Source organism: Nicotiana tabacum, chromosome 4, assembly GCF_000715075.1.
Source record: "Nicotiana tabacum cultivar K326 chromosome 4, ASM71507v2, whole genome shotgun sequence".
Taxonomy (NCBI): Eukaryota; Viridiplantae; Streptophyta; class Magnoliopsida; order Solanales; family Solanaceae; genus Nicotiana; species Nicotiana tabacum.
The window spans coordinates 48,493,925-48,521,888 of record NC_134083.1 but is presented as its reverse complement, the minus strand read 5'-3'; the positions used below and the strand labels follow the sequence as shown (position 1 = coordinate 48,521,888).

The 27,964-nt window shown below is 36.2% G+C and overlaps 2 protein-coding genes across 3 annotated transcripts; both read right to left on the bottom strand.

Annotated features, from left to right (window-relative positions):
• Window positions 1-136: 136 nt before the first annotated feature.
• Window positions 137-10,577, bottom strand: LOC107800303 (dehydrogenase/reductase SDR family member FEY). Of its 2 annotated transcripts, none has more exons than XM_016623453.2 (8): window positions 10,254-10,577; window positions 9,469-9,589; window positions 9,186-9,303; window positions 7,702-7,838; window positions 6,672-6,773; window positions 5,076-5,168; window positions 2,086-2,158; window positions 137-758 (listed from the first exon to the last, which is right to left on the bottom strand). In XM_016623453.2, exons 1-8 carry the CDS (start codon window positions 10,502-10,504, stop codon window positions 496-498), a joined length of 1,158 nt encoding a protein of 385 aa, XP_016478939.1. In that variant the 5' UTR covers window positions 10,505-10,577; the 3' UTR covers window positions 137-495. The 2 variants fall into 2 exon arrangements, with proteins under 2 accessions (XP_016478939.1, XP_075107917.1); XM_075251816.1 differs by having other exon boundaries at window positions 9,469-9,593; window positions 10,254-10,558.
• A 2,527-nt stretch (window positions 10,578-13,104) lies between these two features.
• On the bottom strand, window positions 13,105-18,109 carry LOC107800306 (uncharacterized). The gene is made up of 6 exons (XM_016623456.2): window positions 17,952-18,109; window positions 17,814-17,840; window positions 17,648-17,710; window positions 13,669-13,747; window positions 13,525-13,570; window positions 13,105-13,344 (listed from the first exon to the last, which is right to left on the bottom strand). The coding sequence occupies exons 1-6, from the start codon at window positions 17,991-17,993 to the stop codon at window positions 13,335-13,337; spliced, it is 267 nt and encodes an 88-aa protein (XP_016478942.1). The 5' UTR covers window positions 17,994-18,109; the 3' UTR covers window positions 13,105-13,334.
• Between the last annotated feature and the right edge of the window lie 9,855 nt (window positions 18,110-27,964).

The following is a 27,964-nucleotide window of genomic DNA, read 5'->3' as shown; positions in this document are numbered from 1 at the left end:
ACCAGGCAGCCGCATCCTTCTGTGGCATTAGACAAGAATCAATATATAGTTGTGGCCGTGTGAGAAGCAACTGCTAGTCAAAATTTCTCTTAGCAATGCATTAGAAGCGCACTGGATATTTTTCATTATCAGATGGTATAACATGTAATGGACGTCTTTGAAACATGTTCATGCGTACAAGCATTAACGCAACAAACCGAAAAAAAATCAGCGTGGACTTAAGACGGGGAAAAAGGACTCCACTGAAGAGCAAGAAAACAAAATACATGCCTGTGTCAAAGGCAGTCAACTTCTTACACGTAAACATTAGCAAAAGCCAAAAAGTTCCTATCACGTAATACATGTTTCTACAACATGCTCCATTTGTTCCTTTGAATACTGAAACAGATCAAGATGACCTTGCGGAGTGGCAAACATCGTGGATAGTGGATGCTGTCCGAACCAGTCCAGGCATTGAGCAAGAGAGTAAAGCATACAATCCCATCACAGATGGAGTTACTCCTGGGAATTCCCATATCGGCATTTAATTTCTTCCCCTTCTATAAGCCTCTCTACTGAGTCTAAAGGAAGGCCAACCAAATCTAGCGTCTTCTCCCATACCTTGTAAGAAGTTTCGACATTATGTGCTTCTTCAGAAGCATTTGTGGGACGACAATCGTGAGAGATGTAAGCACAGACTGGCCAATCATCTGCTTTCAGCATTTCACAATACTCGGATATTTGAGGATCTGTAGCTGCAAACAAGGTACTTCTAGCGCCTGCAACAACCGGATTAATTTGAGTACGTTTTACACTATACGCATGGGGATGCATTAGGGAAACAATTAGACTGCACGTTCCAAATAATCAAGCAGTTATTTGGGTTGAGACACCGCTACTACTTAATTTAACTTTAAGCAACTTGTATTGTCTTTCAAGCCCCTTTTTTTTGAGTTCATTTTCTCATTTTTCCATTTTGGTCAAATTAATCTTAGTTTGTTCGCAGTCTTCTTTCCTTATAAAAAAGTATCATTTACCACTGCAGAAAACTATCAAACTAAGTTGATATGCTCGACTTAGTAGTGTATGGAGTCAATGAAGTACATCCGACAATTATGCTGTCATACTAGGCTTGCAAGGAAATTAGGTTTCCTGCATTGTTTTGTCTAGTTGTTATTTCTTCAAATTTCTACCGTATTGGTGACTACCGGATGATTGATTGAATGAAGAAACACATGGTACAAACTTTGGAATCGTGCATTTGCGACTCTTTAGAGAGGCTGTTGTAACGTCATACTCCCTCTGTCTCAAATTATCTGTCATGTTTCTTTTTTACACGCCCTTTAAGAAAATATTAAATAGGAAATGTTTTTGACTATTTTAACCTTATTTATATCTTAAGATATAATCTCTCTTCATTTAATACTTACTCATAATTAAGCTACTCTTGAACTTCTAAAATGACAAATAATTTGAAACAACTATTTTTAGAAATCATGACAGATAATTTGAGACGGAGGGAGTAACTTATTTTTTTCGTTTTTGGAAACTAATCATAACTTTTAAGTAGGGACACTCCGGTAAACAGCAAACTGAAACTGCTATGAGGTTCGTGCTGTGTAGTTACACAAGCCTAACTTCCTCAAGTCAAGGAACCCCCACCCCCTCCACCAGGTGTTACTGAAAAGAGGAAATTGGCTCATGGGAACAACAACAACAACAACAACAACAACCCAGTATAATCCCACTAGTGGGGTCTGGGGAGGGTAGTGTGTACGCAGACCTTACCCCTACCCTGGGGTAGAGAGGTTGTTTCCAAATGACCCTCGGCATCCTTCCCTCCAAGAACTCCCCACCTTGCTCTTGGGGTGACTCGAACTCACAACCTCTTGGTTGGAAGTGGAGGGTGCTTACCATCAGAGCAACCCACCTTGGGAACAAAACGGGGGAAAAAACTTGCAGTCTGAGCCTCAATACTCTAACATGCGACACAACGTAAAGAAAGATATGAGACGTTTTATTCTCTTTTCCTTTACTGCAAGAACATGCAATGTACACAGTGAAACTTTAAACGAGAAAAAGTACTAGGAGTTAAGAATAACATACCTTCTTCAGCATTAAATATAAAATAGGGTATTAGACGATAACCCACTTGCAGAAACTGAGGAAGATCCCTGGCCTGCAATTTTTGTATGTGTAAACTCGAACTTTAGTATTTGTAAAACGATATCATAGAAAAGGAATGAAAAGAATGGAAACTAAAAAGAAGAAAACCAGGTCCAAGAAATTTAGATTTTTTTTCTTGTTCTTTTTGAGATAAGAAGGGGAGCCTTGGCGTAACTGGTAAAGTTACTGCCATGTGACCAGGAGGTCACGAGTTCGAACCGTGGATACAGCCTCTTGCAGAAATACAGGGTAAGACTGCGTACAATAGACCCTTGTGGTCCGTCCCTTCCCGGGACCCGCATAGCGGGAACTTAGTGTACCGGGCTGCCCTTTTTTTTTAGATAACTGAGAAATCCCCAACCAATTGGCACAATGGTTCGAAACTCGATAATGGGCTGCCCCTCTATCCTTCCCTACTTAAATACCATGCTTTTGTCCGTGGCAAGGTTCAAACCAGCCTAGTGAAGGGGAGATCACATGACCTAGTCAACTGTAAATGAACTTGAAACTTGAATATATAGTTTAGGGAAACAACAGAATTATGGTAAATTTAACCATTTGAATAATCCTTACTGTCATATTATCCCGTCAGAATACTCAATTCTGGAGATTACAAGCTCAGATTACGGTTAAGGATATTTCAAAATCGAAATATGGTTTAGATATTCATCATAGAAATTTGACAAAAAACCCTTATATACCACCCTATAACCCATTATATCTTCCAAGGATAAATGCTCCCCTAAAGAAGGTGGCCACTAAAAGAAGGTTTATGGTATACATTACAAGCTTTATGGTATACATTACAAGCTTAACACATCCTAACGCATGAAGCAAGAGTTATCTTCTGCCCTTTATCAGCAAGAATCTATATATTCCAGATATAACATGGATGTCTCGTATGCTGAGTGATATTGTCGAATGAAATTGTCCAACATAAAAAATTTCGACTTGCTTAGTGTTCAAACTTTAGCATTAAGAAGCCTTAGAGGTCGGCGGTAAAAGCTAACAACTAGTTAAGAAGTACTAAAGTGCTAATGTGCCATATATTACAGATTTATGAACTGTTATAATAGATTGAAAGTGTATATACACTGGGACCTTAATGTATAAAGTCAGAAATGTTACAGAGAGAAAATAGGGAGGAGGCCGTAATATAATGAAAAACTGAGGCGCATCAAAGAATGACATCAACAACTGGCCAACAAGCTGACTCAAGAGATACACTTACTAAGTCGATTTATATGAAGATCAAGTCTACTTAAATGTCTTACATTTACGAAAAGGGGTTTGGTTCAGCAGTAAGAAGGCAATGGCGGATGTGCGAATAGGGCGCATGTCACAAGTTTGAATCATATCACTTACCAGATAGCCCTGTTTCTCATCTTTATTTTTTATTTCAAATTTCTTTTTTCTTTTCAGGGGTCCAAAAGGCTAAAAAAGAGGTACTTAAGAGGGAATAGGGTAGAAGAGCGGGCCCATACTCTCTGAATTTGTGGACCAACTAGGGATAGGGCAGCTAACTCACATGGAATTTTTTGATTACAAAAGAGAAAATATCTTACACCGGCACGTCAAGACAAAGACTTAACCAAAAAAAAAAAAGGGAAGAAGAAGAGCCTACAATTTAGTGGCAGTCAAATCATAAAAAGGAAATAGCTGCAAGTTTGCAAATTTTATTTGCAAGAATTGGTGTTGAAGGTGGAAGCTAGAGGAGAGTTTTGGGATGAGATAAAGAAAGCAACCATTGCTTATGAGAAGAAGACATTTTTGAGGTCATTTACAAACTTCCAGATATCTACATGTCTCAGTTGGGTACTAATAGTTAGTGTATTTGCATCCTTAACTTCATTTACTTCTCATGCTATAGGTAGATGGAACAATATTGGGTTTCTTTTTCTTTTTCAGACAATGTGGTCACTCTTGGAAATTGGAGTTAATTATCAGTATAGATAAAGATAAGGCACTGAATTTTTTATCTGTTACAAAATCAAACTGTGAGCTTAATCTGAACAAGAAAGGTGTGGCAGCATTCTTAAGTTTCTTCCTTGAGCAACTAAATATACGACAAGCTTGAAAAAATTTCTACTAACAACTGAAAATCCACCAACACAAAATTTACACCAAGCATAAATCTTCCAGAGGCACCGCATGAAGCAAGAATTCACCTCACCTCAATTGGTTCTTTTAGCATTTAGAGCGGAACATGTTAAGGCGGATTAGTGAATGTCCATGTTTAATTGGGACCAGAACCTCTTCTAGAGAATCTTTTAAATCGAAACAATATGAGGCTCCACCAGTGTTATCAAAAGCGAAAAGCGCAAAAAAGCTCTAAGGTCTTTTGGGGCTTTAAGCGCAAAGCGCAAATAAAGCGTGGGCATTAATGAAAAAAGCGCAAGTGGAGAAAAAGTAAAAATATGTATATACAGTCCAAGACCAATAATTATAAGCATGAATAAATTGAAAAAAATTACGATAAAATGAAATATCAATTGTTTAGTGTCGTCTTGTCAAAATTACACGCATTGGCAAGGAAAGTATGTCTTAGAGCCTTGATGCAACACTGAAGTGCCCCCAAAGCAAGGCGAAGTGCTCAACATGTTTTGAGCCTCGCTTCAGGGCTTAAGCGCGCTTTAAGCGCGCCTTTGACAACACTGGGCTCCACAAGTCAAATATATATGTGGACTAAATAGTGGAAGGTGACCCTCTTTCACATGAACTCATTTACATGTACGTATCGGACACGAGTACACATAAGGATCCAGGACGGGTAAGTCTAGCTTTTTACTAATTTTTAGTGTATATTGAAGGACCTGCACTAAGTACCCACATTCTTATCACACACGTTCTACATCAAGACAAAGGCAGGAGCTCAATGACATAACAGATGGCAACTAGAGAGAAAAAAGATTAAGTTTTTTAGAACTTACAACATTGGTTAGAACAATTCCAGGAGTAACACAGACTACACTTATGCCAGCTTCGGCAGGTAGCCTCTTGTGAAGGACGCTACTGAACATAATCTGCAGTTTTAACCACAGAGGATTAGTTACTGGAGCGCAAATCAACAAAGCCAGGACATTCTTTTTTTTTTCATAAATCAAACGGAAACCACATAGAAAGGAGAAGGAAATAAGAGCTTAGCGTCCTAAGTTCACTTCTATCAGAAACCCTAGATGATTTAATTTTATAGCTGAAATGATTACTAATAAGAATCTACATAAAGTGTACTTTTAATACTTGATCTTTTGCTTTCATGTCCCTTGCCTGGTGTTCAGTGCTGATGTAATGTGTGCAAAGGCTTCCCATATTACATATCACATTGATGATTAGAAGTGCTGAAAAGTTGAAAGGCTGGATAGTTTGTTTTCCTTTCCTGTCCAGTATTTTCAATCCAAGCCAAAATAGGAAAAACCGCAAGCACCACTAGGCCGGGTCGTCGGTTGAACGTCATTAGGGTCCGATATTCATTCCTTACTCAAACAAAAATTAAAACCAGTGTGGGTCGACTTTCTAAAAGAATTTGCACATGTGTATTAGCGTGACTTTCTACAAGCAAATAAACATCTCCCTACAGAAATCAATTTTCAGTAACAACTTGTGGAATTAAGAGATTACAGATTTCCAGTAATGGCTCTCAATTGACATGCAATAAAGCTACAAGAGACGTGCCTTTTGATGTTTGCATCCCAAATTACCAAACAATAATGTATTCTTGTTCCTTGATAACTCTTTGATGGGTCCCATCCAAGATATTCAAATTGCGTTTTTGATCACTAATCAGGATGATCATGTATGATAGCAATCACCTTATGCCTAATGGATGTCAACAATATTGGAGTGAATATGGGCTAGTGAAATCAAATACTAGTATTTCTATCAGCATAAATTGAGTAGATAGTAATACAAGATGTGTGCAGCTTAAGAGTCCTATTCAAAAGAATTCTCCTCTCCACAAAACCCATCGCTCATCTAACACATGGTGGAGTATCATGTTTGATTGTTAGTTAGAAGAAAATACTCCAACGTTTAAAAAATAACCTGTTTCATTAAATGTATAAAAGTATTGTTTGCATTTTGCTTGTCACTCCATGCGGTCTAACAACATGCATCTTCTTTCAGTTGCATTTATTGGACGATATCCAATAAATATTCTCTATACAGCTCTAGACTGAGATTTACAGTATGCTCCTTAACTACAACTGTACTATTATGCACAAAAACTAGTGAGATTGTGCTAAAACGATACAGAATGCGCAACCTTCAGTGCACTTGGCAGCTGTGTGAGTCAGATCAGGCAGACCATGGAAGGGGCGTTATATGGCAAAATTAAGGTTTCTAAGCTTTATTTAATAGGCAGAACGTAAGCTTCGCGAATCATGGAAAAAACGGAGTATAACTACGCAGCCACTTGTGTTAAGGTGCTTTAGTGCAGTGGTCGAACAGGTTGTGGCATCTCAATTAACAATAACAGGACAAGCAAAAAACCTTTAGCAGGTAATAGCTAATAACTTTTTAGATAATACCTGAGCAAGCTTACTGCCTCCATATCCCACTACACTGGTGTACTTCCTCTTTCCAGATACAACATTCATATCTTCTGGATCAACAAACCCAACATAGTGCATCTACACAGGCGAAATAAACTATATTCCTGTCAGCTGGCGTGACAATAGCCATACACTGAAACGGGAAACCTATTCCAGAATCCAACATAGTTGCCAAAAAAAAAAAAGTTATCCTGCTTTTGGTCTTTCAACATATTATGATGCAATCACTTAAATCAAAAGACATTTATTTCCTAGCAACTAAATCTACCCCTCGAACTTCGATACTTGGTTTTGTTGGAGAATAGACTTAATGGTTATTACAGCAGAACATCTACTTCGTCCTTTATATTTCACTTTCAATCCCAAATTTGGCATGATTATAGGGTTTATTAGCTACCACGTCTTTTTTTTGTCCTTTTCATATCCACTATAAAGATTTATGTCATAAAACCACCTATTCTTTATTAGCTACCACGTCTTTTTTTTTTTGTCCTTTTCATATCCACTATAATGATTTGTCATAAAACCACCTATTCGATCATTATGTAGCATAGTCCAGCAAGTCCTAATAATGTGCATCCCTTTTTTTATTCATTTGTAATCTTAACGCATACACCAGAAATCTTAAAGGACAAAGATCCAGGCCAAGCAACTTCAATTTCCCAAGCAATAAAATACCTTCTTTGCTCAGACTGTTCATGAAAAGGCAAAGGCTTCCAAAAAGAAAAGGACAAAAATAATGAAGTACATGCTGAACCACCTACTCTTTGCTGTCTATTGTTGCTTCAACAAGCTTATGCTTTATACTATCCCAAATTAATGAATACTAGATAACCGTTTTCACCAATGCTGAAACTTCAATTTGCAACTTATTTTAACGTATCTCGTGGATATCATGGAAAGATAGGAATCATTTAAAGCAATAACTTAGTGCAAAAGGTGAGGAGAGAAGCAGTTGAGTATATAACATATCCATCTAGAACGGGGGCATATTGCTAAGACTTACCGTAGAGTTCACGTTAATAATTCGGCTGGGAGAGCCTCTAATAAGTGATGGTAAAAGCAATATGGAAAGCATCGCTGGAGCTAGATGATTCACTTGCATGTGTTCTTCATACCCATCTTTTGAAAACTTCTGTGGTTCTGTAGAAAACAAAATGATTCATTAGCTTTGTTAGAAGACTCAGAAGCAAAGTCTTACAAGTTTCCAGATAAAAGCAAGTCCATTCACTCAGCTATCATTCATTCAGTTTCCATCAATAGGAGAAAACAGGTTAAAAGTTGTATCGTATTTCTATTGCCAACACTATGTATGTCCATGCTTAAACTGCTAAATAGACCCACACTAGCCAAGCTTTAGTGCATTAGCAAGAAAATATGGCAAAGCAAGCAAAAGCGAGAAGTCAGGCTAAGGCACTGCATTAATACAGGACAGGAGACCAGCATAGAGTTTTCTTGTTACCTATGATCATGATCAAGAGTTCTAGCACATCCATTTAATGTAAACATGATGAACATTTAACTGTAGTTCTAGAAAGAAAAAAAAAGGTTCTAGGAACATATCCGAAGGTGCATATAAAATGTCAATCATAAACTTATAGTTGTTAAGATAACCAATTCCACAGATACAACTGTAAACTGTGTTTTAACCAAGAAATATAGACTAATCGTTGCAACTTACTCTAGGGTAGTAGGAGAACAATTTACTTTACACTTGCACTATATCACCATGCTTGAGTGAGCTTATAAGACGTAAGCATGAGAAGGTGATTATCCAGTTAAAGACGCAGATGCTGCTGCTACAGGCTCTTCCCACTTCAGAAATAGATATGGGACATCCTTTCGTTTTATCCAAATCAACCAAGTAACTAATCAAATAGAATGTCATTCAGAATCTCTATAGAATATTCCATCCAAAGACTAGAGCCAAAAACAAACCTTTCTGGAGTTCTTATTTGACATATATCATAAAACCAACTTTTTTCGTATTTACCAGGTAGCACTAGCGAATTCAAAACGTAGACCAGTCTGAAGCTAGTGATGTCCCATTTAAGATTCATTATCATCTCAACTCTAGAAACATTCTAGAAGAATATATATAGAGAGAGAGTAAAAATCAATCATTGATGTGTTTGGTGTCACGAGTTTTTGATAAACACTGATTTATCACATTTACAGATTTAATACCTTGCTTTTCAGAAGTTGTCCATAGTTACACGGAAACAGATCTTTATAGATGCTCCACATAGACCATAGACTTCTAAACTAAGACAACAAACAAAAAAATTGACCACATGATGAAACTTCTAAAACATGCAAACACGCTATAGTATTTGAAAAGATTAAAACTGGATATCAAGCCAATATGCTTTTATGACACAGCTGAAACCTAATAGTTGTTCTCAATGTATTATAGCTCCAATAACGCACAAAAAGAGTGGACATTTTGGTTAACATCAATTAATAAGAAGAAACTAAAATAGCACTAACCTCCTATTGAAAATATGCCAGCATTGTTGATGAGAACATGTAATGGTGCCAAGCGGGCATTCCAAGCTTCTGCGAATTGTGCAACAGAATCCAAAGAGAGAAGATCAAGCTCCATGACCTAGCAACAAATGTGAACCTTATTCAATTAGGAAAATTCTCTCATGAAAGTAGAAGAGATTAACTAATAATAGCTTCAAAATCTTGAAACTTAAACATTTGTAATAAATTAGAAAGCTGTATACTTCTTCCTAGATGTATTACTATTAAGTGAAAGACGACATACCTCAATGTTGAGTGGAAGGCCCTTGCCAGACCAATCTTCCTGCCATTTCCGTATTAATTCCTGTGCATTTTTCGTGTTCCTGACAGCCATAACAACATGTGCTCCTGATTCTGCCAACTGCCTGTCTAATGCAAAAGCAAAAAAAATTGTACATTAGAGCAAAGGTATTAAAACTTGTTCTTAATCTTTGTATCTGGAAGATGAGAGATAAGAGATTAGCGGTATCAACAAGGTAATGAAGATAATAATATAAAGAAAAGGCACATTTCATCTAACATAATTATTATACATATTTTTTAACGGTGGTGTCCGGGCAACTTGTGGACACGTCGACTATTCCACCTAGTACCTGCTACCTACTACTAGCACAAGTACCAGGTAACTCAACTCACCTCATCTAGTGTTTCTTTGCCTCCGCTGAGATTGGAACGTGAGACCTCAAGGTTCACCTACCACTCATACCCTTGGGTGCTAATATGGTATAATATCATTGGCATCATCGCACCCACCTCACCTAGCCACTACTAACACACCCTTGGGTGCTAATATGGTGTAACATTATTCACCACAAAGGACGTACGCATCAAACCTCGGGAACCAGGATTCAAATTGCACCAAAGACAATAAGCACTAGGTGATTTGTAACAATTTACTAGTGCAGTGGTCAAGGTGCGTGCAATATACTTTAAAATTGGCGCAGAATCTCAAAATGTGTTCAATCCAATAGACAAAATCCAAACAGAAACGGCGAAAGCAAAGTGGAAGAAGCAGAAAGTAAAGCATACCGAGCGATTTCGCGGCCGATGCCGCTGGTAGAACCAGTGACGATGCAAGTGAGATCATTGATAGGAGGGAGAGGCATAGGGTTGTGCAAGTGACTAGCCGATATCCTTTGAAAAAGCATCTCGAAAACCAAATAGAACCACCCTCTTAGCCATTCCATCCATCCTAATGCTTCCTTCTTCGCCGTGTTCAAGGGCTGCTTAGCTTCTTCTTCTTCTTCTTTAGAATTCTTAATCTCCTCCACCTTCGCCATTATCTCCTTTCCTTTGATTCTACGCAGAAAGATTCTCTCCCGAACCTGCTCCGCAACTGTCGCACTTGCTGTCTTCTTTTCTATTATTTATTGCCTTTTGTCTTTTTCTTTGGCCATGTGACTCTCACGTGAGTCATATTAAGACTGATTAGATCATAGATCCGTTCAACCGTTGTTTACTTCTCTCTTTTATTTTTTAAAGACTGATTAGATCATAAATCGCAAAGTCTAATTTTATGGTGATTAGTAGATTAGATATTTATTTTTGGTGAATGTTATGAACCTGAGCTAGTCATTTCTAGGGGACGATCTGACTAACACACCAACTACGGCAAATTAATGGATATTAATATTTTATATTTATACGAGAAAAATATATCTAATCAATTAAATATGATGAAAAAAGTAACCTTCCATTTACTAGGCAAAGGAAGAACTTTAGGCAAATATAGCTTTAATTTAATGATATCTCAAAATTAAAAGAGTTTCGATAATCGTTTTATTTCCCATTTAGATAACTTGTAAACAAATGATTATTATGGCTTTCTTAGAAAGCCCTTACGTTGACATTCATCAAACAAGGGTCCCGTAACTAACAATACGGGTGCAGTCATACACTATATTTGTGCCATTTTTTAATTTTTATCTTATTTTTTAAAATTATTGATTTGATAGCCATCTCACAAAAAAAATCATAATAATATGACAATTACACCCCTGACAAAAGATATAAAACGATCTCCCCCTCTCCTCTCAACAATTTTATAAAAAAATCAGAAACTTGTCCAGATTCATCTTCAGAATCACACTTGCATGAAGTTGTTTCACCTTCGTGCTAATGCATGCTGAAGTTATTTATCCTGCAGTCTACAGTTTTGCCGTCTACAGTTTTGCCATGAATTTTATCTGAAACTTCAGTCTAAAAATGCTGAAGTTATTTAGTTCGTTTGCTAAAATTTCAGACTAAACATGCTGAAGTTATTTAGTTCATTTGCTAAAATTTCAGACTAAAATTTCAGACTAAACATGCTTAAGTTATTTAGCTCATTTGCTAAAATTTCAGACTAAACATGCTTAAGTTTTTATCTTGTAGTATGTAATTTTCTAATGAGTTTTTGCTAATGCATGTTGAAGTTATTTAGTTCATTTGCTAAAATTTCAGACAAAACATGCTGAAATTATTTAGTTCAATTGCTAAAACTTCAGACTAAATATGCTTAAATTTTTTAGTTCATTTGTTAAAACTTTAGACTAAACATGCTTAAGTTTTTGTCTTGCAGTATGTAATTTTCTAAAGAGTTTTTACTAATGCATGCTGAAGTTATTTAGTTCATTTGCTAAAATTTCATACCAAAACATGCTAAAGTTTTGTAACGCAATCTACAATTTTGTCCTGAGTTTTATCCGAAACTTCAATCTAAACAAGCTGAAGTTTTTTTGTTTATTTGCTAAAACTTCAGCCTAAACATGCTTAAGTTTTTGTCCTGCGGTTTGTCAATAGTCTTTTATTAGAGAAGGGCAAAATCGTCTTTTTTAAAATACTTTTAACAAAAAAATAGATACGGATACAAAAAAATAAATAAAATGGATATAAGTTAAAAAGGAATGACCAAATAAGGCGCTCCATGCAATTACTTGATTATATATTATGGCATACAATGTACTTACAAACAAAATTGAAAGATGGAAATTATTTACCAACTCTAGTGGTCTAGATAGTAGTGGTAATTTGTTCTATATGATGTTCCAAATTGGTCTAAAACCTGTGTCTTGGGATTGGGAAGGCTGCCATAAGATATATATTCTTTCATGTGTTCACGATGTGTTCATTGCCCTATAATATTTCATGCAATTCGACACATGTAATTTTACATTTGAGGAATCAAATGACGGCTTTGCATCATCTTACAGTGAAAGTTATGGATGGATCGAGACACGAAAAAACAGATAAAAGAGTAAAATGAAGATGTTGGATAAGGACTTGAGAAACCTTGTAATTAATCACTCGCCTGCCACACCTAACACTAATATTTCCACATCTTTAGTGGCCCATGGAGTTATTTTCATCTCCACGTTTTAAATACGTATCCATCCCACCAGAGTCATTTCCATATTGTGGATCCCCCACACGAGCAGGATTATTTCCATAAACTGCAGTGTCATTTCGCCTTCCACACTATGGTTGCCCTACATTGATTGTCTTCTTACCAACAAAATGAAATGGGACAGGTATGGAAAAACAGGGGCGGGGGACAAAAAGAATTGCCACTCAGCTAACTTCTACTACTATCTAGCAACTACCACTCTTTTCCTTCCCAGATGTGTCTATAAGAATAAATTGTCACACGCGAAGAGATGGCATAGAAAGATCGATTGCACTAGTCACACGCATACAACACAGAGAGAGCAAGCACTAATGCCATAACTTGGGAAGTCAGAAGTTATGGCAGCAAAACGGACCCAAAGAAACATTTTACGAACAATGACTCCAAATCAAACATATTTTAACAACCAGAGTTCAAACGATAAAAGGGTGTGGTTGATTTATACCCAACCCACTGAAACTTGAAAAATATACACTACTAGTCAAGCCATCAAGCAATCCAGAAATGCAGAGGAGCCCAGATCCTGTTTAATAGATAGACGTTCATACAACAATTAAAGCATTTGATTCAATGAAACCATGTTGAATATACATATAGCAGAATACACAATCTAAATAGAAGTCAGGGCCCATGCAATTCTGTCATTCATGAGGACACACGGTTTCAATTCGCATCCCGTGAACACAAAAGATGCCACCAACCTCCGTACTCCAACTGACAAGAAATTATTTCCCCCTACATAGAAAAAGAAAAGAGTAAAACAGTCAGAGATCCCCCCCCCCCCCAAGGGTGGAGGTGAAGGAACATCAGAGAAAGAAGAAAGATCACAACAGAAGATACATATAGACATATAGTAGCTATTTATTTATAAAAAATATGATTGTGCATCAGATAATTAGGAGAGCAATGACATACGTGTTCATCATCAGTGTGATATTATCGCCTTTCAGAAGAATACGCCCTGCAAAAAAATCAGAGGTTAGAGACGCAAGACACATCGAAATATTATTTTCCTTGGTAATTCTAAGAGGGGGAAGAGGTCAAAACAATTTTACCCACCCAACTGTTTTCTGCTTTTCTTCTTCACATTGACTTCCTCAGCATCATCCAGAACCAAATTCATGTACTCATCGAAACCCTACACAAATCAATTACCTATTAGTAAACAAGTAGTCACATGTTTATTCACAGCCCACATAGTGTAGCGTGGAAGTATCTAGATTCGGCATGTTCCGGAGAAATTAACACTTCAAAGTTCTACAAGTCAATCAGTACTAATCCCTTGATCAGACAAGTCATCTGGCCAACAGGATTTAATCCAGGTGCAAGAGGCAAAGCAATATTCAATACTCTTAATTTATCAAAACAAAAAGTATGCAAAAGCAGTAATACAGAGGCAACACATAATTACCAGGCCGCCTTTTGTCAACAACCAAGCACATAGCTTTAAATTTTGCAGTTATAAGGATGAAGAATATATAAGTGGCACAATGATCAGATAAACAGATTTTAGCACTTAAAAAGACCAAAATGATAAAAAATACAGATCAGAATAACATTTACACTGCTTGCTCCAACGGGTGTGGCTTAGCAGCCAATAAGCTGGAGCAAAGACCATGTGAGACTAGGATTCAAATCCTAGCAAAAGCAAAAAAAGCTAGGTGATTGTCTTCTCATATGTCCAAACCTTGGTGGACAGAGTTACAAGTACATGGTGGAAAATGTGAGGTGCGTGAAAGCAACTTGACACCTCTATTATGAAAAAAAATAAAAATAACATTTACACATCTTGCAAAGAAATAGAAAATTTTAAAATGGCCACTAAGCCACACATCTACACCAAGTAACAAAAAGACCAAATGATCAGCTTCATAATCACTTGTCAAAGATTATCATAGAGGTCTTAAGATATAACACGTTCCCCAAAATAGTAACCGCTCACTATAACAAGCTCTGTAACATGAGGCAACAAACAATAATGAGGACAAGTCAGCCAGTATTACATTAGAAATTAGAGTTACCAATTCAAACTACTGGGAATTCAGTCCATCCCAAATTCAAGTTACAGCTACTAGTGCCTCAAGGAACTAGAGTGGGAGTTTACCAAAGAATATGCCCTTTCTTCGCCAATACAACTTTGCAGGTATACATCATGTGTAACAGGCACCAATTATGGATTTGTTACCCCAATGCACTACCAATAGTTCAACCATGAGCTTGCTACAGCACATATGAGCTTCTAATGACGGCCTTTATTGGGTCCAGTAGGACCAGTATGAGTTTCTATGCACAGATCCTGTGTTATAATAGCCAATATGGGTTGTGATCAAATCTGTATTAGTTATTACCAATATTTCTATCATGAACTTGTACAGCATGCATGAGCCTTTTTTATGTCAACTGATAAATATTGCAAGACATTTTGCATACTATCTGAATTGCACCCATCACTACATATGAATGCGATTGACGTGTGACATTAAATTCAGAGAAAGAATATGATGTGTGGCTTCCTAAAAGCTGGATGATATTTTAGGATGATATACCTTGCCTCAACCATAAAAATCTCTTTTATCTTGTTTCTTTAGTTCTCCTATCTACTGAACATTTTGAAAACTCAGTCCTTCTCATTCTACTAAATCAAACGTGGCTCAGCTTAAACCAGGTATAGACTCATGAAAGTTCTACACAAGATCAACCTAACTTACACCATAAGATATCTAATCATGGTTTACATTAGCCATTAAAAAAAAGACTAGTTTAAAGCTTTGTAAACAATTCTGACATGAGATCATTAAGAGGTTCGAAATTCACAGACAACAACAACATATCCAGGATTATCCCACACCATAGGGTCTGCGCCGAATGGGGAGGATAGTGTGTACGCAGACCTTACCCCTACCTTGTGAGGATGGAGAGGTTGTTTCCAATAGACCCTCGGCTCGGGAAAGCATAAGCACCACATTAATGAAAATATAGACAAGGGACAGTACCAAAAAGCTATATAAAAATAGAATAAAAAACAACAAGATAGTAAGGTGATCAACAATGAAAGAAAACAACGGTTAGTCATAAAAACCTATTACCAACAGAAAGCGAGACTGTGTGCCAATACTACTGTTATGAACACTCTAGACTACTTATTCTACTACCCTAATCCTCGACCTCCATACCTTCCTATCAAGGGTCATGTCCTCGGTCAGCTGAAGTTGCGCCATGTCTTACCTAATCACCTCTCCCCACCTCTTCTTTGGTCTACCTCTACCTCTCCGTAGGCCCTCCAATGTCAACCTCTCACACCTAGAGGCCCTCCAATGTCAACCTCTCACACCTACTCACCGGGGTGTCTGTGCTCCTCCTCACATGACCAAACCACTTAAGTCACGCTTCCCGCATCTTGTCCTCAATAGGGGCCACACACACATTGTCGCGAATAACCTCATTTCTGATCCTATCTAACCTGGTGTGCCCGCACATTCATCTTAACATCCTCATCTCTGCTACCTTCATCTTCTGGACATGAGCGATCTTGACTGACCAACACTCAGCCCCATACAGCATCGTTGGCCTGCCCACCACTCTGTAGAATTTACCCTTAAGTTTCGGTGGCAACTTCTTGTCACACAAAACACCGGAAGCAAATCTCCATTGCATCCATCCTGCTCCAATACGATGTGTGACATCTCCATCAATCTCCCCATCCCCTGAATAATAGATCCAAGGTACTTAAAACTTCCTCTCCTAGGGATGACCTGTGAGTCCAGCCTCACCTCCCCTTCCCCTCCTTGAGTCTCGCCACAAAACTTACACTCCAAGTATTCTGTCTTGGTTATGCTCAACTTGAAACCTTTAGACTTCAGGGCTTGCCTCCATACCTCTAATTACGCGTTCACACCGTCTCGCGTCTTGTCAATCAATACAATATCATCTGCAAATAGCATGCACCACGACACCTCCCATTGGATGTGGCGCGTCAGTACGTCCATCGCCAGAGCAAACAAAAAAGGGCTGATTGCCGACCCTTGATGCAACCCCATCATAACCGGAAAATGGTCCGAGTCCCTACACACCGTCCTCACTCGGGTCTTTGCTCCATCATACATGTCCTTAATCAACCTAGCGTAGGCAACATGCACACCTCTAGCCTCCAAACATCTCCACAAAACCTCATTCGGAACTTTGTCGTACGCCTTTTCTAAGTCGATGAACAACATATGCAAGTCTTTCTTTCTCTCCCTATACTGTTCCATCACAATCTCCTCACAAGGTGGATGGCTTCTGTAGTCGAACGCCCCGGCATAAACCCGAACTGGTTCTCGAAAATAGACACACTCCTCTTCACCCTTAGCTCTACCACTCTCTCCCGGACTTTCATAGTATGACTAAGCAGCTTGATACCCCGATAGTTATTGCAATTTTGGATATTTACCCTTTTTCCTATATACAGGAACCATCGTGCTTCATTTCCACTCTTCGGGCATCGAAACTCACGGACCAATAAAGTAATAAACTAAACAACTCTACCACTAGGAGTCAATAGTGGTCCATCCCTTTTGGCTCCCTTAGTGAGACAAGCCTCCAACCTTGAGGTTGGAGGTGGTCCATGTGGAAGGTCTGTTCCAAATGTGTGCCAAGTATCATCATCCAGATTATTCTGGCTAGTAAAAAAAAATAATCATGCATTCCAAATATAAGCTAGAACCTCGAACAATTATCTACATTATTATACACGAAAAGGATCTCTGAAGTAGCATGTACAATCAGGACCTTTTTAGATTCTGCATAATTAAAATGTTGTTATAAATAGCATAAGTTATTAGACCTCGAAATTGCTGCATACCTTTGTTTGTTCTGTAGTCCAACAGGTAACTTGCAAAACTTCCTCTCTAATTTAAAGGAAGCAGTGGGCAATTAACTGACTAGTTACGTTGTTTTCACTTCTGTATTTGAGGAAACTATTTGGGAGAAAACATGAAACAGATCATGCTACATTCACATTCCAACTACTAAATTAAAAAGTATGAAAAAGACAGCTTACGATAATACGTCCTTCAATCCTCAGATCTTTCTGCTCGAAAAGCCATATCTGAATGCGAGCTTTCTGTAAGCAATTGCACATAAATTGTAGGAACATGAGCAGAGCATCCATTAAGTAATGTAGTAGAAAATAAAAATTAAGCATAAACAAACGCGGAGAAACTTACACTCTGAAGAAACCTGAAAATCAGGTTCTGCAACAAAAAGAGAAAACAAACGAACAAGAAAACACGTTATCCAAAATCTTAGTACCGAGTGAAAACTGGGAAGTCCTAAATTAATCATTCAAATATGAAGGAACTTACAATGGGCTGGGTCATAATCCTTTGAACTTTGGTGCTAGCCATGGCTAAGACTCCTGTTTCTCCGACGAAGTAAAGCTCGCTCTGCGGTCAAAGAAAGCAGCTAAACCCTAGCAAATACCCTAATACTTGGATGCGCGAATCGAAATGGCGCCTAATACCGTAGACACATACAAATATAAATTCGGGTTTGGGCTCGCGGAAAACGCCGCTTGCGTCTGGGCTTTTCTTTTCTGTGCACTGCTTCGGCCTGTCTCGTTCCTTAAAAAATTGCAAAAATATGACACTTTTTGAGGTGTCTTTAATTTTTGACCCTCTAGTCCTATGGGTGGACTTTAAGATCAAAAGTTAAAAGTATTGTCCATAAGGCAAGCGAGAGATAATACTTGTTAACTTAAAGTTCTGCCCATAGAACAAGCGGGGACGAAAATTCAAGGAGCTATTATCACTTCTAGCCATCCGAAAAAAACTAATGACAATCGGTAGCCATAAATTTCAATATACATTTTATAGCCCAAAACTAATTCTAGGTCTAGCCACCGAAATTGACAAACCCAACTATCACGGAAACACAATGTTGAGTTGCAGCAAGAACCCTATCTTGTCCTTCTATAGTCGCCACCATCAACCCTTCTCTCTCTCTATTTTCCTTCATTTCTCTTTCAACCTGGCTCTATATATCTATGTGTGTGGATTGAATTGAATTGAATTGATATATGTATAGAGATTTGGGGTGTTTGAAATTAGGGGTTGGGAGAAAGGGGAAGGAAAATAGGTCCTCGATCGAAGTGAGGAGGGAAAGAGGGGAGAAAGAGGACTAGAATTGTTTGGTGGGTTTTGGGAGTTGCAATTTCGAAAATTCAAATGTGGATTGTAGCGTCCATTTCAGCAGCTGCTGCCTTCGTCCTTCCAACTTCCAAAAATAGATTTTAGTATTATTTTTGAAGTATTTTGCTTTTTAAAATTTTAATTTTTTATCTCATGCATAGTATTCACTATACAAAATATATACAAAGTAGACTGTCACTATACGAAAAATATACTAAATAGACTATCACTACACAATTTATATATAATCGACTGTCACTATACAAAATAGAATGTTACTATACAAAAAATATACAAAATAAACTGTCATTGTACAATTTATATACAATAGACTGTTACTATGCAAAAAATATACAAAATAGATTGTCGCTATACAAAATATATACTAAATAGACTGTCATTATACAAAAAATATACGAAATAGACTGTCACTATACAAAAAATATACAAAATAGATATTTCAGGCTATTAGATGTAATATGTTTGGGCCGGAGGGCCATTTCGTATCAATGGGAAAAAATATGGGCTATTAAAATTTTGAAGGGTTATAGAGGATAGTTTTCTCAAATATATACTACAATTTGATTCCTCGTTTCTGTTGGGCCTTGGCTATATGGCTCATTCGGGAAAAAATTAAGTTTCAAGAAATAGTATGGCACTTGGATGTCGCCTCTTCGCCACCTGGGACTGTAGTATGTTACAAGTGTTTAGTTGTTCCTCATGAAAGTGATGTTTGAGCTGGATTCAAAACATCTTGTGACAATTTGAGTATATATCGTGTTATCTTTACGAAGCAAGAAACATCTCAGCATAAAGAAGAAGAAAAGGCTATTAGAGTTAAAAGTTATATACATTGAGAAATTGACTTTTTATTCGTGAATTTATGTTCATTATGTAAATATCCTAAGATATAAAGATATGAGACCAATATACCAGGTTCTAGTTCACTGCCCACAGCCCACTGGACCTCATGATAAGCTGGTTGCCACCTAATTACAGAAAAGTTTATGGTATACTCCGCTGATGAGTAGCAGATACCCAACCAAGAACAACGATTTAAGAACCACATATTAAAGTATAACTTTACATACAAGAATACATTTAAATCTCAAAAGAGCTTATAACTTAAAATCTCTATCACAAATTAGCTGTATTAAGTCATTGCTTTTGGTGGACAAAATAAAACTACGTTGTGTGAAAGATGACTTGCCCTTTTTCATGCAATTTTTATGAATCATAACAAAAGATCGTGGAACAATTGCGAGCACTCGTGCAACTAAACACGCTTCAACATGCAATTTTCTGATTTATGTTTGATTAAAGTAACATTGTCTATTTTACATACAAGTATGATCTTGGAATGTATTTACGTAAATTCCATCAATTACAACATACAATTCCATTTAATTACTTGAATATTAATATATACATTGTGAGCTTTCTGTTTTATGTTTGGTGTATTCTTTGTAGTTAAATTTATTCTTAGTTTGGTTTGTTGCTCCAGGAATATTAATGATTTGAGCAGGGAACTTGAGCTTTATTTCAATACTTCTACGTACAAGGAAAAACAAACTGAAAATGTCCAAAAAATATGCTACAGAGGCAGGAGAATAAATAGCATCAAAGTTAGTTATAAACTGTGCACGCTTCAACTCTAACAGTTCCATTGACGAATCGACCCAATCCAATAGTCAATACGCCAAATTATTTGACTCCAACATCAATAATGTCACTTAAAATGGGACCTAAGAGGTACTTTACAGATATTTTAAAAAAAGGTGCAAAATGCTATTGAAGTTGCACTCATCTGCATATTTCCCATATTTAGCTGTTCATTGATAAGCTCTGTTTTAAAAGGTAAAATTGGGACTCGCCCCGGGGAGCACTCGTAAAACGCCCCTGGGCTTATGTGTGGGGCTTAGTTCCGTGAGACTTACGCCTCGATCGTCGGGACTTACGCCCTAGACACGCCCAACGCCCAGCGTAGTGGGCTTGCCTGATAGAACTTTATGCAATTGTATGTAACTAACCTTGTAAATCCTCAAATTTTCTTAATAAATCGTTGACTATTCAAAATTACTTTTTTCTTAATCATTAATCATTAAGTTGAGAGTATTTTATGTCATAATTAAAATAAAAATTATTGCATGTTATCCACTAAGACTGCTATCATAGTAAATTTTAAATAACTCTTTCATTTAAAAGTATTTATTTATTAACTTTTGTTATGTCTTTATTATATAATAGTCCATAATTTTTTTATAATTATTTTTCTAAATATTATTTTTTTCACGTTTACGAGATACAATACTTATTAATTTAATAGCCCAGTATTAGCTAGTAACTATTTACAAATAATTACTTAATTAGTTATCATGGTATAGTATGGTGAATTATGTGTCACCTTATTAACTTGTTGAAACTTAAAAATAAATGATGCTAGAGAATCATATTTAAATTGTGAATTATGTATTTATATAAATTCTCTTTCAAATACAAAGCATATTAAATAAAAGGAGTATTTAAAAAAATATCAAATTATAATATCGAAATTTTTTCAAGATTCATTACTCCTTAAGAGATACATATGTTAGACTTTTCGTATTATTCATAGTTGAATTATAATTTATAAATATTTTAAATAGATTATTTGTTATAATTTTTGAAATTAGTAAAATTTAAGGATCAGTGGGACTTACGCCCCATGTACTCGGGCTTACTCACGACACCACCTTTTAAAGCATTGTTGTTAAGTACCCTACATAGAATTAGTTGAGGATTTAAAAATACACGTAATTGCTTTATAGTTTATAATTAAGGACGACGACAACTAAGATGGTGACACTAATAATATCATATTAACGTGTGAATGGAGCAATTGGAATTAGTTACTGATCTTTTGTATGTTCAAACCGCTTTGATTTGTATATTTTAACATTTCTTTTTCAAAAAAGAGAGTCTTATTATATAAAAAGGAAATTTGAAATATATATTAAAAAAGAAATTTTAAAATATATGTTAACATATCTCCAGCACACATTACTCTTGGAGTCCTACTTATATTATAGAGGCGGACTTATGCTTTGAGAAGAGGTGTCACTAGCTGGACCCGTTAACTTCGGCAAAAATTCAGAATATACAAGTGTATATATATTGAAAATAATCATATATTTTGCTTGGAACTTTTAAGATTGAACTGGATGGGGCACTGGTTGAACAACTCGCTCATGTGCTTGCCACCTTCAAATCTTAGGTTCGCCTCTGAATATATATATCAAGAAACTATATATATATATGAAGAAACTATAGTAATGCATACAATTTATTGAGTGAGCATCCAATTTCACTAGCAATTCCAGATTAAAAGTAGTCCTACAACCCACGATTTAAAAAATTTGGGTTCAGCACAGCACACACAAAACAAAGTAAGAAAACAAAATATGTCACCAGAAAATGCTGCAAGTGATAGTACTTTACATAAACAACAAAGTAAAATCAATCTGAATTGAAGATGTTGCAACACTCGCGAATTATTTCAAGACGTATTGAAGTACTAGTGATGATGAGGAGAAAAACTCTTCTTTTGCTGGCCTCGCATTGTATAAGTAATTAGATGTATTGAATTGAACTATATGCATAATGATACTAGTTCTAGCCAGTAATTAAGCAATCTGAGTTTAACTTAACGGGCCAGATTATTTAGCATATATCGCTGATCAGATTCTTGCCTCTGCAGTATTCTCTCATGGTTGATCTTTTTAATGAAATCGTCAAATTTCTTGTTGGATTCCTCTGCACTTACAGAGATGTCCCCTCTTAGCCCCCCCTATTCGAGACATCGATAAAGCATCGTTAAATGTCAATGACTTTTTCAGCTCCTTTTTCTTGTTTGTAATTGCCTTCCATGTCGCCTCCAATGAATCATCCTCTAATTCCTCCTCTTCTTTGCTTTGAGTCTCCTTAAACTCTTCAAACTTTTGTTGCTTTGTCTTTATTTTTGTAGCAGTGGTAATCTGTGGCGGATGTGGTGAACGTGGTTTCTTGATTTCACTGGCTTCACTCAAATGAGATATGTCTGAAAAAGTACATGCTGTTTGTATACTATCAATTTCAATGTCTTTCACACTGCTAGACATCTCATCTTGAATATCTTCTAATACTGAAGGGTGGGAATTATAACGGCTGAAAAAAGACATAACGGTGTCCATTGCAATTGCTGAATTAGTTCTATTCGGCATGTCCACTTTTTCATGATGTTGTGGCTGAGTAATCTGAATACCATCAGCATCCTTTTCATTTAGAAAAACATTGAGAAAGTTCTTTATTGGGTGTTGAAATTTGGAGAAAGTCAAGATAAGGATGACAACGGAATTGATAAAGAGGCAGATATATAGTGGAGATGACAAGAAGCTTTTCAAAGAATTCAAACTTTCCCTCAGATTAACAAGAAATATGTCAAATAAGTAGCGGGGGTTTATAGCTTTTTTGAGCATGAAAAAAGTAGACACAAGTCCTGTTGATAAGAGAAGAAGCTCTATGGTTAATATTGCAGTTCGGGCCATGCTTTTCTTCTCTGATAATCCATAGTTAATCAAGGCAGCCATGGACAGAGATGATGTAGAAGTTGGGAAAAGAGCAAGAAAATACTGTTTTGTTCAAATCTAATGGAGGGCTGAGATATTTACAAGAAATGCATATTGAAAAGACAATTAGAGAAGTGAGAGAATTAAGTTGATGATAGGACTTGGGGTTTTTAGTTTGCTGGTGCTGAATTCTTATATCTTTACAGGATAGACATTAGAGATAGACACATATACTGAGTATAATAATAACAACATAGACCCACATAGAACATCAAATAAGGCTGATGGAAACCTTTTTATAAGGTGACAATGATTGCATTTCTTGCCCCGCTCATCTACCTTTAACTTAATTATAGCTTGTTTGACCAAATTTAATTTTTTGGACAAGCTTTTAAAAAAAAAAATATTTTTTTGAGTAGAAGTAAAAACAGTTAATACTTCTGAGAAAAATATATTTTAAAAATACTTTTTAAAAACTTGGTCAAATATTAATTGTTGCTCAAGTATTTTTTAAATTAATTAGCCAAACACAAACTCTTTTCAAAATAAACTGGTTTTTGAAACTTGGGCGAAACTACTTATTAATCTCCATCATTTCTCATTGTATGCTTTCTACTTTTCTCTTTCTTTTTCTATTTGTGGGGAAGGAGAAATTGCGGGCAATTAAGGGTGAAATGAGGTAACTCCCATTAGTAAATAGGTAAAGGGTTCAAGTTGTACATGTGATAGTTCGAAATTGATCAACTTTGACTTTGATTAAACTTTTACTAATATAATGTTACTTGACCTTTAAGAAAAAGTCGTTTTCCCCCTTGACGCCTAATTAATTAGCTTCAATTTGAATTATAGTTAAAAGTTAAGAATTTGGACGTGTAAAGTTCATCAATTTTAGATTATTAATGGAAAGTGCAAATACTAGACACTTGCAACGATAACGGTTAGTATGGAGTAGAAGTCAAAGAAAAGACATAATTGAGTTTTAGAATGAAACAGATAGATTCAAGAATTGGAAGTTCTCCACTGGACCCTTAACCACATCAACAGGGTCTTAATCTAGTTAATTAACTTTTAATTAATTTATCTAGCTAGTACAAGAACAAGATTATTAGAAACTTGCTATCATCTTAAACAATTAATAACATAGTTTTAAGACATTGTTTGCTCTAAATTTCTCATGTTTGATTTGTAGCTTTCCGTATCTCTTCATCAATCTTATTTCAGTGAGCAAATCCAAATAGATCGTGTTGCTCAAGACGTTTTCCTGGATAAGCGTATATTAACTACAATATATATATATATATATAAAGAAAACTTTAAGGGAACTTAAATTACTTGACTCCAGCCTTGCTTATTATATAATTTGAGTCAAGCAAGTAATTAAAATCAACAAACTTATACAAATAATCAGTCTTTCTTTATTCTTACAACTGTAGAGATATCCCAAGCCAGTCAATACTATTACTATACTTGTTTGCTGATGTGCTTTCTCTGATATCTGAAGTGACATATAGTATAGATAAAAATATCAAATAGCACAATTATAGCATTTGCAAGCATGTCACAGATATATCAAATGGCCATGACAAATTATAGGATAATTTACACTTTTCTATCATGCTAATTGTCCAGCTGTCCATCTTTCATATTATCTATTAATAGAACGGATCATCTTTTGAAAGTTGGCATTTTCAAATTATAAAGGGGCGGATGTATAGTAGTCCGATCAAAAATATTACACGAACATATATATTCTCATGTCCTTGTCTATGAAATTCAAATCAAATCAAGGGGCCAGATAACTTGTCGCTCTTCCTGTTTTGATTCAGTTGAAAAGAAAAAACAAAGGTAAAGGTGGCAAAAATCCCATTAATCTGTGGCCTGACCTGCCTTGGTATTGGGGAGCACAATTTCCCCTCTATTTTGATGAGTCTATTTTAATTTGGATTTATCGCAAATATAAGATGTTAACTTAATAACAAAACTCCAAGAAATGAAAAAATGGAATACTTCAAAATACAATGTATTCCATTAGTTGCACCATTTATGTGATTATTCTCTTATTCCTTTTGCGAGAACTGTTGCATTGAATTGACAGGAGGATTGGCAATCTGGGAAATAGATTATTAATAGTGCTTTCACCTTAGCCGCAGGTGACAGTAGCACATGATAATCGAACGAGGTGAAAGCTGATTGAGTAAGATTGTGCTTTGTTGTTATTTTTAATTATTGAAGGTTGACAACACCGACGACTAAATGTTTATCTAATTTATTTATTAAAAATCTGACTTTTATTCGTAAGTGATGGAAATCATTGTTCATCTCCTTTTCGTCGTGAAGATAATTTCCTTGGCAAAATTTATATTTCCAGTACATTAGACTATGTGGATAATTGTTATCAGAGGTGTTCATATTGTGATACCTTTATCTATTCGGCAAACGTATTCAAGATCGTTTATTTACAGATATAGTCCTGTGCCTTTTTTGGGTGGGTTGGGGGTAGGCACGGCATGGGGGTGGGGGTGGGGGTTAGGCATTTGTATCTTTTATTTGGCTTTTTGGTTTCCATTCGGTGTTAATACCCGCATTAGGGCTGGGAGGCATCTACCTCATCCCGATCACAAGGAGAGGTTTAGTATGATGGGGGTACTTTTTGAATTTGCATCGGAAAATCTCAGGGTAAAGCGCTCCCTAACCGACCCACTCCCAAAAATTAAACCCGAGACCTCTGATTAAGGATGAAAGAGTTACTTACCACTCTATAATAACCCTTTCTATTTGTTGAGTAATGTGTGTTTGGTATGACATAAAAAATATCTTCCGGGAAAAATGTTGATTTTTTCTTGTTTAATTTCGTGGGAAAAAATGCATCGTACCAAAATAAAAATTTAAGAATATTAATAGTGAAGTAGCTAGTATAATATAACTATCACTGAAATTATGGTCTATACAAGTTTTTTATGAACTTGATTATACATTTGCCTTAGAAGTGAATGGCAAAGTTTAAATTTGTTGTCAGAATTATGTCCTTAGTCTATGCTTCTACAAGAAATCAACAAATCAAATGATGTTTCCTATTATTATGATTATCGGAAATATAAGCTATTAACTTAATAACAAAACCACAAGAAATGGAAAAATGGAATACAAAATATTCCATGAATTGCAACATTAATGTGATTATTCTGTGTCTTTTCGTGAGACTATTAATGGTGCTTTCACCTTAGCCGCAGGTGACAGTAGCACATGATAATCGTACAAGGTGAAAGCTGATTGAGTAAGATTGTGCTTTGTTGTTATTTTTAATTATTGAAGGTTTTGACAACAACGACGACTAAATGTTTATCTAATTTATTTATTAAAAAAATGACTTTTATTCGTAAGTGATAGAAATCATTGTTCATCTTCTTTTCGTCGTGAAGATAATTTCCTTGGCAAAATTCATATTTCCAGTACATTAGACTACGTGGATAATTGTTATCAGAGGTGTTCATATTGTGATACCTTTAGCTATTCGGGAAACGTATTCAAGATCGTTTATTTACAGATTTAGTCTAGTGCTTCTTTCTTTTTTTTTGGGGTTGGGTTAGGCATTTTGTATCTTCTATTTGTTTTTTATTTTATTCGGTGTCCGGTATCCGATTGGCGATTGGGACGCGATTAAATTCAAATTTGCATCAGAAAAGTCCTATAGTAGGGTTAAAACGTGTTATAATTCATAAGAAGAATGAAGAAAAAGCTTGTAGCTGAATTTTCTGTGCATTCAAAATAAGCACTGCACATGAATTTATATAAAAAGAATGAAGAAAGAATGTAATCCTATTTGTACACTTGTCACCTATCTACGAGCTAATGTGTAACTAACTTAGAAAAAGAATATTCTTCAAAAAATAAATCAATCTAAAATACCTATGGTGCAAATGGAGTGTTTTGACACCAATACTCTTCCTTCTAATAAAGAATGGCTAGGATTAGATCTATCATAAACTTAAATAAACGGTGGTGATTGAGGCAGTGTGTGCTATCTCTTTAAACGTTGTAAAATCCGAAATTTTGACTTTGTGTCTGCTTTTTTTTTTCATTTGTTCTTCTCCATCTAAAAATCGTTTCTTTCCCGAATCACCATCGGGCAACAACTCATCTAAAATCCTAATGCCAACATCTCCCTCAAGTTGGAAGGTGGAGAAACTACCCCCAACTTGCCCAAAATAAGCCGATGGTTAGGGCCAGAAAAGGGGCTTTGTAAATACGTCAGTGATCTGTGAAGTAGAGGGTACGAAAGACAAGGAAATGAGACCGGCAAGATATTGATGCCGGACAAAATGATAGTCGAGATCCACGTGTTTGGTACACTCGTGGAATACCGGATTGCGAGCGATATGAATCACCACTTGGCTATCTGAGTGAACTTACACCGGTAAGGAGGGAGAAATAGACAGATCTTGAAGAAGCCTCACCAGCCATGTGATTTCTGAAACAACACGATGCATTGAGCGATATTCCGCTTCTGCTGAAGATAAAGAAACCAAAGCTTGTTTCTTTGACTTCCAAGAGATCGGAGCTCCTCCCAAAGAGATGAAATACCCACTGATAGAGTGCCTAGAATCT

Coding starts and splice junctions, on each gene's coding strand:
- LOC107800303 (XM_016623453.2), bottom strand. CDS start 10,504: ATGGCGAAGGTGGAGGAGATTAAGAATTCTAAAGAAGAAGAAGAAGAA. Junction 9,590..10,253: donor ATCGGCCGCGAAATCGCTCG/GTATGCTTTACT, acceptor TGCATTAGACAG/GCAGTTGGCAGAATCAGGAG. Junction 7,839..9,185: donor TGGCATATTTTCAATAGGAG/GTTAGTGCTATT, acceptor TGTTTTCTACAG/AACCACAGAAGTTTTCAAAA.
- LOC107800306 (XM_016623456.2), bottom strand. CDS start 17,993: ATGGCTAGCACCAAAGTTCAAAGGATTATGACCCAGCCCATT. Junction 17,841..17,951: donor GGATTATGACCCAGCCCATT/GTAAGTTCCTTC, acceptor TTTTTGTTGCAG/AACCTGATTTTCAGGTTTCT. Junction 17,711..17,813: donor TTTTCAGGTTTCTTCAGAGT/GTAAGTTTCTCC, acceptor AATTGCTTACAG/AAAGCTCGCATTCAGATATG.